This window comes from Salvelinus sp. IW2-2015, linkage group LG20 (genome assembly GCF_002910315.2).
Source record: "Salvelinus sp. IW2-2015 linkage group LG20, ASM291031v2, whole genome shotgun sequence".
Lineage (NCBI taxonomy): Eukaryota > Metazoa > Chordata > Actinopteri > Salmoniformes > Salmonidae > Salvelinus > Salvelinus sp. IW2-2015.
In genome coordinates, this window is record NC_036860.1 from 16,674,901 (window position 1) to 16,687,361 (window position 12,461).

The 12,461-nt window shown below is 40.8% G+C and overlaps 1 protein-coding gene across 1 annotated transcript in view; it reads right to left on the reverse strand.

The window, feature by feature from the left end:
* Nucleotides 1–3,186: 3,186 nt before the first annotated feature.
* The window catches only part of xpo6 (exportin 6), a 75,017-nt gene continuing 65,742 nt past the window's right edge, over nt 3,187–12,461 (reverse strand). Inside the window, exons 18-24 of the mRNA XM_024011511.2 lie at nt 11,293–11,448; nt 9,056–9,170; nt 8,621–8,792; nt 8,285–8,446; nt 7,070–7,168; nt 4,151–4,381; nt 3,187–3,605 (exon numbers count right to left, since the gene is read on the reverse strand). Coding sequence (XP_023867279.1) covers nt 3,504–3,605; nt 4,151–4,381; nt 7,070–7,168; nt 8,285–8,446; nt 8,621–8,792; nt 9,056–9,170; nt 11,293–11,448 — 1,037 coding nt within the window. The 3' untranslated portion in view covers nt 3,187–3,503. The remainder of the gene's footprint in view (nt 3,606–4,150; nt 4,382–7,069; nt 7,169–8,284; nt 8,447–8,620; nt 8,793–9,055; nt 9,171–11,292; nt 11,449–12,461) is intronic.

Below are 12,461 nucleotides of genomic sequence, written 5' to 3' on the forward strand. Positions count from 1 at the left end.
AAGCAGCTTGGTGAGAAGGCAACAACTGTTGGCGCAATTATTGAAAATGGAAGAAGTTCAAGATGACTGTCAATCATCCTCGGTCTGGGGCTCCATGCAAGATCTCACCTCTGGGGCATCAATGATCATGAGGAAGGTGAGGGATCAGCCCAGAACTACACGGCAGGACCTGGTCAATGACCTGAAGAGAGCTGGGACCACAGTCTCAAAGAAAACCATTAGTAACACACTATGCCGTCATGGATTAAAATACTGCAGCGCACGCAAGGTCCCCCTGCTCAAGCCAGGGCATGTCCAGTCTGAAGTTTGCCAATGACCATCTGGATGATCCAGAGGAAGAATGGAGAAGGTCATGTGGTCTGATGAGACAAAAATTGAGCTTTTTGGTCTAAACTCCACTCGACGTGTTTGGAGGAAGAAGAAGGATGAGTACAACCCCAAGAACACCATCCCAACCGTGAAGCATGGAGGTGGAAACTCATTCTTTGGGGATGCTTTTCTGCAAAGGGGACAGGACGACTGCACCGTATTGAGGGGAGGATGGATGGGGCCATGTATCGCGAGATCTTGGCCAACAACCTCCTTCCTCAGTAAGAGCATTGAAGATGGGTCGTGGCTGGGTCTTCCAGCATGACAACGACCGAAACACACAGCCAGGGAAACTAAGGAGTGGCTCCGTAAGAAAGCATCTCAAGGTCCTGGAGTGGCCTAGCCAGTCCTCAGACCTGAACCCAATAGAAAATCTTTGGAGGGCGCTGAAAGTCCGTATGCCCAGCGACAGCCCGAAACCTGAAGGATCTGGAGAAGGTCTGTATGGAGGAGTGGGACAAAATCCCTGCTGCAGTGTGTGCAAACCTGGTCAAGAACTCCAGGAAACGTATGATCTCTGTAATTGCAACAAAGGTTTCTGTACCAAATATTAAGTTCTGCTTTTCTGATGTATCAAATACTTATGTCATGCAATAAAATGCAAATTAATTACTTAAAAATCATACAATGTGATTTTCTGGATTTTTGTTTTAGATTCCGTCTCTCACAGTTGAAGTGTACCTATGATAAATATTACAGACCTCTACATGCTTTGTAAGTAGGAAAACCTGCAAAATCGGCAGTGTATCAAATACTTGTTCTCCCCACTGTATACATGAATGCAAACATATATACATACATACATACATACACACACACATATATATATATACACACACACACACACATATATACACACACACATATATATATATATTTTCACACATAAATATACACATACATACATAAATACATATACACAAATACATATATTTTCACACATAAATATACACATACATACATAAATACATATACACAAATACATACACACATATATATATATAAACACAAACACATATATATACATACACACATATATACACACACACACACACACATAGATACACACACACAAATATATATACGAACGCATATACATATACACATTTATCTATATATATTTATACACACATAAAAATACATGTGCACACATATATACACATATATATACACACACATATATATATATACACACAAACATATGTATATATACACACACGTATATGTATATATATTTATACACACAAAATATAAATGTACACGTATTTGTACATATATACATACACACATATATACACACACACACACATATAGATATACACACACATATATACACGAATGCACACACATATATACATACATATACACACACATACACAAATGCACACACATATATACATACATATATATACACACACACACATATATACACACACACAAATATATATACGAACGCATATACATATACATACATATGTATATATACATATATACGAACGCATATACATATACATACATATGTATATATACACATTTATATATACACGTAGTATTATTATTTATTTACGTATTATTCATATTTTGCGAAATCACAGCACTATCGACCAATCAATGCTCATTATAGCTTCCAGACCCTACTGATACTAATAATACTACATATATACACAAATACATACACATAAATACATATATTATTATTTATTTACGTATTATTCATATTTTGCGAAATCACAGCACTATCGACCAATCAATGCTCATTATAGCTTCCAGACCCTACTGGATTGGCTGTTGATACCTAGCGGTACAGAGCGTGCTTGATAGTTTGCTAGCACCCACATGAGCGTGACGCTAGAGTGGAAATCCGAATTTTATGTTATAGTGGATCCTTAGTGTATGAGTCCTTAAGCTGTCATTTTTGTTTTTCATGAATTTCTGTGTTTGATGTTATGTTTGGCCTATGTCATGTCTCTCACGCTATCGCAGTGCATTTTCTTGTACGTTAAGCAAATACCTGTGAACATCAGACAATAAATAAATATTGAATGTATAGGTCTAACCCCACAGGGCATATTTTTTAAAACATTGAAATGAACCATTTCGACCTTAACTGCGCTAGGTTGAACAGTGAAAATATCCATAGTATATATAATATATTTTTGAGTTTTAGCCCGTCTATGTGCTCTTAACCAACTCCTTTGTTGTTGCTTAGTCAGATGACCTAATCCTGAATTATTGGAGCACACATAGGACCAGTATCCCAGACACACAGATTAGGCCTAGTCCTGGACTAAAATCTTTTTTTTATGAAGAATCCAGGAAACCAGAACCCAGGGTGGTATTGTCAGTTTGATAGTCAGTTCTGGAGAACCCCTTGTGAATGCAAGTTTTTTATTCCAACCTTATAATAAATTGTGATCATTGTACATTGCTTGCTTTTAAAGTCTACTTTACATTTGAAAGAATTGCAAAAACAATGACATCGCAAGATTCAGTGTCACACCATAGCACAAAAACAAATGAACAAAAACAAAACGTTTTTTTTTTTTTATAAACTTTATTAATTAAGCATAGTTTCTTCTGTTTCAGAATGGAATGATATGAAAGACATTAAGTTGAAAGTCTGTCTCCTTTGGAGATGAAAAACTGAAGGCAAGATCAATAAAAGCGTACACGTTTGTTTTAAAAACTCAAAATCGAGTTGGAAAGTGCTGAGTCCCAGCCTGGCCTTGTCGCAGAGGCCTGGGACAGAAGACCTGGCTCAGACCGCTTCAGTCTGGGTTTAAATTGGGTCTAGACAAGACCAGATCTGCCCATCTTGCCGCCCATCAATTTGGCCTCGTCATCATCAATGGCAACAGACAAATGAAGGAGGGCGTTGCTAAAAAAAATAAAATAATAAAACCCTCTACAGCAGAAATGAAGCTCCTAGAGCACAACCGCCAGTCCGTACTTTTCTCAGAGAATCTTCAACCCAAAAGACAGGCCATGTGGAGTTCCTATCCCCCTGGGAGGCTCAATAGAGGTGGTGGCTCAGAAGTAGAGGGGGTAGATAGGAGGGGAGCGGGCAGCACTGGTTTGGACAGACCCCAATGTTGAAAATCTGAGCTGTTTGGAGCGTGCCTATGGGCGATGTGCTATAGCTTGACAGTGCCAGTGGGAAGGCTGCTGTTACACAATCTGTAATAACGCAGGTCGTTTACCAGTCTGTGCACACTCTGAGTGAAGGAGGGCAAGTCCTAGAACGAGAGAGAGAAAAAACGAAAGAGAGAGGCACTGGTTACAAAGAAAACAAAAATGTGAAATTTAAACATTCAATGTACAAGAACACCCATTGGAACTATCCCACCAGTGTGTGCTAGTGTATATATTGGAAAAGAGCCAATGTAAATTGTATGTTGCATATGGGAGTTTGTTTATAAGCTCACATACTGTGCCCCCTAGCCCTCCTCCATTCCCAAATACGGGCCATGGGAGATTTAGACATTTTGTTGCACATATGCAAAGTCACATGCATAACAGATTTTATGGTAATTAAACAATTGTCATACTGTAAGCATCCAGTTCAAACAGGAAAATCTGAGATACAACGATGCTACCAGTTTTCCACTCATATTTCTCAGTCCAGAGTCTCTGATAATTCCAAGAGCACATAACCATATCATATTTGGCTAATACCCCACCACCATCACATCTTTTACTATGAAACACAGTATACCCTACCCTAGACTCCCACCGCCGCGGCCATAACCCACTCTATAAACCAATTCCCATTAAGTCTCACCCGCTCCAGTTTAAAATTGCGGCCGAGCACCGCCCGCTGGTTGGCGTCCACACCCTGGCAGCCATTGAGGAACTCAGGCATGAAGGCAGAGTAGAAGGCATCAAAGTCCACGGAGGCCATGTTGTACACTGCCAGGGCAATCTCCTCTTGGAGCAGGTCGTGACTTTTGTGGAGGAGCACCTGTAGGAGCACGTTGATGAAATGAAACAGCATGGAGGTCCGGAACAGCTTCTGGAATAGACACACAGACAGAAAGAACAGTGTGGCCAAACACCAAGTTAGAATCATTCAATTTAATTCCATGCATCTTCATTGTCCCCAAAGTAATGATTTAAATTCCACGCATCGTTATTGTCCACAATGGCGATTACTGAATGTAACTCTTTACCAACTCACACTTCAGGCAAAAAGTTAATTCACCTTCAAGAAAATAATAAAATAACCTCTAATGCCATTTGCCTGATGACGCAAACTAAATTATTCCGCTGCTCTATCGTTATACTTCAGTCTGAGACTGCCATCATTGAAGTCGTTTGTTGTGACATCAAAATGAGGGGTGTAGTACAAAACAAAGTCATCAGCGATTGGATCATCTAACCAATCAGAGTATCAAAGCCAATGATGAATTTTAAAAACGCCACTTTACCCACGTGTTCTGGCCCAACCCATCGGCTTCTGCAAGCAATCAGACGGTCTAGAATGGATCCAGACCAATTGTAGAGAAGAAACTAATGTCCGTGGACCACGCAGCATTTGGCCGGAGCAAGGAGCTTGGGTAGTCAGGCAAATCGACCATATAAACTGGACAGATACTAATCCCAGAGAGTGCTTATATTAATCTGTCAGGTACTGTAACTGTCTGGCCATTTTCTAAACGTTGGTTATGTCTTCAATGTAAAATGTAATTGTAAGGTCTTTTTAGTTCTGTGTTGGACCACAGGAAGATTAGCTGATGTGTCTTCAATGTAAAATGTAATTGTAAGGTCTTTTTAGTTCTGTGTTGGACCACAGGAAGATTAGCTGACGTAATTTTGGGGCGGCAGGTAGCCTAGCAGTTAGAGCGTTGGGCCAGGTACCGAAAGGTTACTAGTTCAAATCCCTGAGCTGACTAGGTAAAAAAATGTCAATCTGCACAATCCTAATTGGGTTGGGGATCGTCGTCAATAATGGCAGATTTAATTTTTTATTTTATTTATTTGACCTTTATTTAACTAGGCAAGTCAGTTAAGAACAAATTCTTATTTTCAATGACGGCCTAGGAACAGTGGGTTAACTGTCTGTTCAGGGGCAGAACGACAGATTTGTACCTTGTCAGCTCGGGGATTTGAGCTTGCAACCTTTCGGTTACTAATCCAACGCTCTAACCACTAGGCTACCCTGCCGCCCCAATCCCTGGCCCCGCTCTCCGAGGGTGTCTCAGGGGAGTGGGATATGCAAAAAAAACACATTTCCATTTATCACCATCCACTTGTAAAGGTTACACACTTGTACATGTGTAAAACAGAACAAATATAAGCACCCCCTTAACTGACCTTTTTGAGATGCAAAAGTGAAGTAATGGACAAATATAAACTTCATCGTTCTCTCAGTACTTAGTGCTGCTATCATGCACTATATTGACTGACATAATTAGTGTGATAATAATAGCATAAACCATCATGACATGTAATGTCAAGGTTATATTTATATTATGGCAATCATAAAAATACACTACATGACCAAAAGTATGTGGACACCTGCTCGCCGAACATCTCATTCTAAAATCATTGGCATTAACATGGAGTTGGTCCCCTATTTGCTGCTATAACAGCCTCCACTCTTCTGGGAAGGCTTTGAACTAGATGGTGGAACATTGCTGCGGGGACTTGCTTCCATTCAGCCACAAGAGCATTAGTGAGGTCGGGCACTGATGTTGGGCAATTAAGGCCTGGCTCGCAGTTGGTCCCAATTCATCCCAAAGTTTATTAATGGGTATGAGGTCAGGGCTCTGTGCAGGCCAGTGAAGTTCTTCCACACTGATCTTGACAAACTTCTGTATGGACCCCACTTAGTGGATTGTCATTGTGACGCTGAAACAGGAAAGGGCCTTCCCCAAGCTGTTGCCACAAAGTTGGAAGCACAGAATCGTCTGTGTGTCATTGTATGCTGTAGCGCTACGATTTTCCTAAGGGGCTTAGCCCAAACCATGAAAAACAGCCTCAGACCATTATTCCTACTGCACCAAACTTTACAGTTGGCACTATGCATTGGGGCAGGTAGCGTTCTCCTGGCATCCACCAAACCCAGATTTGTCCGTCGGACTGTCAGATGGTAGAGCGGGATTCATCACTCCAGAGAACAAATTTCCACTGCTCCAGAGTACAATGGTGGTGAGCTTTACACCACTCCAGCCGACGCTTGGCTTTGCGCATGGTGATCTTAGGCGTGGCCTACCACTTTGCGGCTGAGCCGTTGTTGCTCCTAGACGTTTCCACTTCACAATAACAGCACTAACAGTTGACCGGGGCAGCTCTAGCAGGGCAGAAATTTGATGAACTGACTTGTTGGAAAGGTGGTATTCAATGACAGTGCGACGTTGCAAGTCACTGAGCTCTTCAGTAAGGCCATTCTACTGCCAATGTTTGTCTATTGAGATTGCATGGATGTGTGCTCGATTTTATACACCTGATAGCAATGGGTGTGGCTGAAAAAGCCAAATCCACTCATTTGAAGGGGTGTCCACATACTTTTGTATATACAGTTTAGAATTAGATAGAAATAGAATAGTAATCATATTTTCATGATGACAACAATATGAGGTGAGGTTATTAAGTTGGACCATTCAAATAGTGTCACAAAACAGAGACAAAGGGTAATTTTGGAGCAACAATAAATTGCACTTTAGGAGCTAATGGTATGGCATATAAGAGCTGAACTCACTCTCTGGTAGAGCTTGTGCTTGCTGTTGAGGGACTCCAAGTAAGAGAGGTTCTGCTTGAAGATGTGGATGTCTGGCTGCAGGAAAGACTGCCCAAAAGCCTGGAGAAACAGATTTAAGGCCATGTCAGGGAATTCTACAGTCCTGTCCAAAAACAACCCATAACCTATTCACCCTAGATACTGAAATAACTGGATAGTTATAATCCAGGGTTGGTTGGGGTCAATTCGAATTCAGGGAAGTTCATTCAGAAAGTGGGAAAACATTTGAAATAGCTTCTACTTTTCAGGTTATTGAGAAGTCATTGAATTCGAGCTTAATTCCTGAATTAACTGAATTCAATTTGAATTGACCACAATCCTGTATAAGCAATATGATATTGTTATATATATATAATTTTTTTTATACAGTTTTTTCAACAGAACATTATACAAATGGCAGCAACATGCTGGATTGTGAGTACAACTTACATTTGAAAATAGGCAAAAAGTTTATCATCAAATTCAGCAGGCAAACCATGACTTGGGATAGCTCTACAATGGAAAGGCTAGGAGGTGGAATTTTCTGCACATTGCTTAATGATTAGAAGGGTGCTATAAACCAATTATATCATGTACATGAGGTAAATATAAAAAAAAAGGCTATTATTAACTTGGCGTTGCAGTTTCGTTTAGACATTTTTGGAAATGCATTGACAAATTCACTAAAGCTCTGTTTCTATTAGCACTTTGAAGTCAATCCGGGTTGGGCTGGCCTTGGTGGGCTAGCTTGAATTGCGTTTTCACTGCCTCAAAAAATTATAAATAATGTCATGTTGTTAGGTAGCCAATATCTGACGTGCAGCTGGCTTCGCTAATGAAGAATTGAATTCACCCTCACCATGCTGTAACTAACGTTACCACATACTCATGCCAGTGCCAGCCAGACTAATACCCATATATTTAGCTTGCTAACGTTCTCTATGACATGGCCAGCTAAAATTCAACTCTGATTTGCTAGCTAATGTTAGGTAGCTAGCATTCGAGGGCTGACTGTTCTCATAAAAGTTTATTGTGTAGTGCAAAAATGAATGAAAGACCCAGCTATGGTGGTAATTCGTGTCATGTCTGACAACTGCAGTAGTACTATCTAACATCAACAAGCACAGACGAGCTAGCTAAACATGGTGTGAGCATCTCCCCCCACACACACACACACACACACACACACACACACACCTGCATGGCAGCACTAAACTGGGCCTCATTCTCCATGGCCTCCTCGGCCAATCCCCTCTGCACACTGGCTAGGACAGAGGTCTTGAAGAAGTACCTCCAGTTATGGTGAAGCACTTGGTATAGCAGCTCAAACATCTCTGCTTTGACGTCTGGAGAGGAACGCTGTGGGACAGACAAAGAAATCACAATAGACCTTTATTATCCATTGTTGATCAAAAATTCAGATATTTTTTGCTGACCCAGTGCCCAAACCCATCGATGGACATGCCACACACACACAGTGCATGTATCCATATTTTTTTTTATATCAGTGTGAATGAGAGTGCGCACTCTCACCTCAGCCACAATAGGATAGACCTGCTCCATGCAGAGAGCGATTATGCTGGGTAGGAAGGGTTTGAAGGCCTGGCCGGGCTCCTGAACTACCACCTGGAGAATCTTTAGGAACTTTTCCACCACTCGGCAGCCTGCGCTGCCCTCCTGCAAGATACTGGCTGCCAGCTGCTCCCTGGGACAGACGGACATACAAGAACGTAAACAAACAATTTATAGCTTCTAAACGTGTAAAACCATCATGGGGATGTTGAGGACGGCCAGTCCTTGCGTCTACAGCGCTGTCTATTCATTTGAGAGGGGTTACATTTCTCTAGCCTCATCCCTCAACTGTATATCAAAACATGTGGCGGGGCTGCTGTTTTGTTGTTTTCAGAATCCCAGATTGTAGCTTTAAAATGGTCACAATATTTGTGACTAAGCGTGTGTGTGACCTACCTGGTGAACATGCTGAGGAAGGTGTGTATAATTTGTCCGGTGAAGGGCACGCCCATCTGAACACGCAGACCTTGAAACAGTGTGAGGAAGAAGCTCAGCATCTCATCCGTCACATCTTAAGGAGAGAGGGAGTGACAATGGGAAAGACAGAGAATGTCAGAAAGAATAACTCAGCTTTGGCACTATATCAAATCAACGACCAGAGTGTTTTGAATGAAAATTAAATTTGAAGTGATAAAGAAAATGAAATCTGCAAACGGTCCTTTTTAAGGTGACTACAAGCTTCACTCCATAGATCTACTGTACGTGCGTGCATGTGGGTGGAATGGGATTTTTGGAGTAGCGGACACCTTTTGGTAACATGACATCCTCGCCGTCTCACTCCCATTCACAAGCGGGCGATAGTTATTTTTTGGTCTTTTAATGTTGTGAAAGCAAGAAAGAGTTAGCTACTACTAGTAAGGGAAGTTAACGTAAACTCACATAAACTCGTACATCGCCTTGGTCCGTACAATTGACCTTATTTTAGCACCCCAAAAACGTAATACTTCCAGATCAACTGTAATTTTAATACCATTGTAAAGCACAAATCCTCCCCTTTCCAACATAATTCATGCCGAGACCTTCACGCTGCCCGTTTCTGCATAATTCAAGAAGGCAATGAGCTCCTTCGGGTCTTTTTTAAAAATGGCGGGTGGGGAAGCGAAACTAATGCGTTAGTGAGGACAGATGTCGTGTGGGAAAATTGCTTTTTTCACTCGATCTGTCCAACTTATCACCTTATCGCCTCTAAAATGTAAATAAAACGCTATAAAGAGTTTATATAATGTGTCATTACAAACCTATTTGAAGGTTTGTGTCGAATTTGAATCAGGTTTTTAGGGCGGTGCTAAAGTGATCTTAGAAGTAAACAGCGGCTTTGAGAATGATGATCGCATGCAATGACGACGGAAAAAATGACTAAGTATCCCCCCTTACCCCCGTCACTGTCCATTTCTTGTTTTTAAACGATGAGAGAAGTGCTACACCCGGTGGAAAGAGATTGTAAGACAGAAATAGTTGCTTTATGCGTGCTGTACGTTACGACATGACACGTCACGGTGTAACGGAGGATCCATTTTTTCAACTTTTCTCCAATGCTATAGGGCCATTACCATGTCGATCAACGCTTGAATAGAAACCTAGTTCACACCCCCGATTTTGAAGTCAACACAGTCGCTACAGTCCCATTAGTTTTCTTTGTAGCCTCGTTTGAATGTCGCGGTTACGCACATTTGTACGGAATGGGGTGAGTTTACGTTAGCGGGCAGCCTGGCTAGCTGACTATAGCCTGGATAAAAACACAGCTCGCTAGCTTTTTTAGCTTCCCACATCTCCATGTGAAATAATCATAATGATTCATAATGGAAAAAATATGTCCTGCCAAATATTATTTTACTTACCGGTGTAACCTAAAACATTATCCCACGTTGATATGCTGCTTGCATACTCATTCCCATATCAGCTAAACATAGAACGTCATGTTTTGGTCACAGAGTAAAAAAGCACATGGCTAGCTAGTTGGCTACAGCAGGTTCTACCATTTCGAAATATCCAACCTTTTGGGTCGATTCTTGTTGTTTGGTTTACTGTTTAAACAGCTGTTGAGATTATATATTTGGTTATCAATGCAAAATAGGCTACTTTGATGAAAAGCCTATTTATCAGATGACGGAAACAAGCGACAACACTGCCCCCATGGCAGCAGAAGGAATGATACGACGTCTCACTTTTTTACTACCTGATAATTATGTCCAGAGCGTATTACAAGGAGCCGACACTTTAGGAGACGAAAAACAACATGGCAACACTCCGAATCTTGCGTATGCGTAGAGCTTGTAGTAAACTTGAAATATCATTCATAAAAAGGTGAATGTCATTGAAAATGGGAAAAAGGCACAAGCAACATTTCTTGTGAAATTGTTAGAATGGCTGAAAGTACAGTTGCACACTGTGTACTTGTAAATAAACATTTTGTTAAGTGCAACGTTTTTGTCACATACATTGACCTTGCTCAGGCATATCACACATAACGTTACATTGTAAAGTTACTTGAAATGTACTGTGGTGATGGATTTGAGATTTAAATTTAATGGAGATAAACCATTCAGTGAATGGGTAATAGTAAAATTACAACACGTCAGCTCTCTATTATGACTGAAACTATTGTGTTGTAACATTGTGTTTTTTCTTCTGACCTGGCTGCTGGATGAAGACAGGAAAGAGGCCCAAGGAAACTTGCACGGACTCCTGGAGACTCTGGTAGCAGATCTGTCGGGATTTGGTGGATTCCCCGGAGATGCTGTCCACTATGTCTCTTAGCACAGGCAATGTCTGGTGCAACACTGCTTTCGCTAAGAAAGAGAGAGAAAGAGGCGTGGGGGGGTAAGAAAGATGTTAGGGTTTATGCTATGAAGCCAAAAGAATAATGTCTCTAGTGTTCCTTTCTTACAATCAGTGCATTAAACTTCAGAGGTGAGACGACTACATTACTCTGTGTTGATTATTGTACATTGTTCCAGTCAGAAAAGGGCTTTACTCAGTCGGAATTTTACTTGGTAGTTTTTGGGGGGGAATTACACGGTATAGTGGTATTATAATTACATAATTATTCCCTCATAATTACCCTTACATGTAATCAAACTTTGTATTTATGCATAGAATTATATACATACAGTGGCAATAAAAAGTATGTGAACCCTTTGGAATTACCTGGATTTCTGCATAAATCGGTCATCAAATGATCTAATCTTAATCTAAGTCACAACAGACAAACAGTGTGCTTAAACTACTAACACACAAATTATTGTATTTTTCTTGTCTATATTGAATACATCATTTAAACATTCACAGTGTAGGTTGGAAAAAGTATGTGAACCCCTAGGCTAATGACATCTCTCTGGAGATGTCGGTTAGATCTGCCTTGCCCTATAAAAATAAAATAAATTTGAGTTCGCTACTCACAAGAAGCATTGACTGATGTGAACCCTGCCTCAAACAAAAGAGATCTCAGAAGACCGAAGATTAAAAATTGATGACTTGCATAAAGCTGGAAAGGGTTACAAAAGTATCTCTAAAAGCCTTGATGTTCATCAGTCCATGGTAAGACAAATTGTCTAGAAATTAAGAAAGTTCAGCACTGTTGCTACTCTCCCTAGGAGTGGTCGTCCTGCAAAGATGACTGCAAGAGCACAGCGCAGAATGGTCAATGAGGTTAAGAAGAATCCTAAAGTGTCAGCTAAAGACTTACAGAAATCTCAAGAACATGCTAACATTGCTGTTGAGGAGTCAACGATACATAAAACACTAAACAATTCATGGGAGGACACCACGGAAGAAGCCACTGCTGTCCAAAAAAACCCATTGC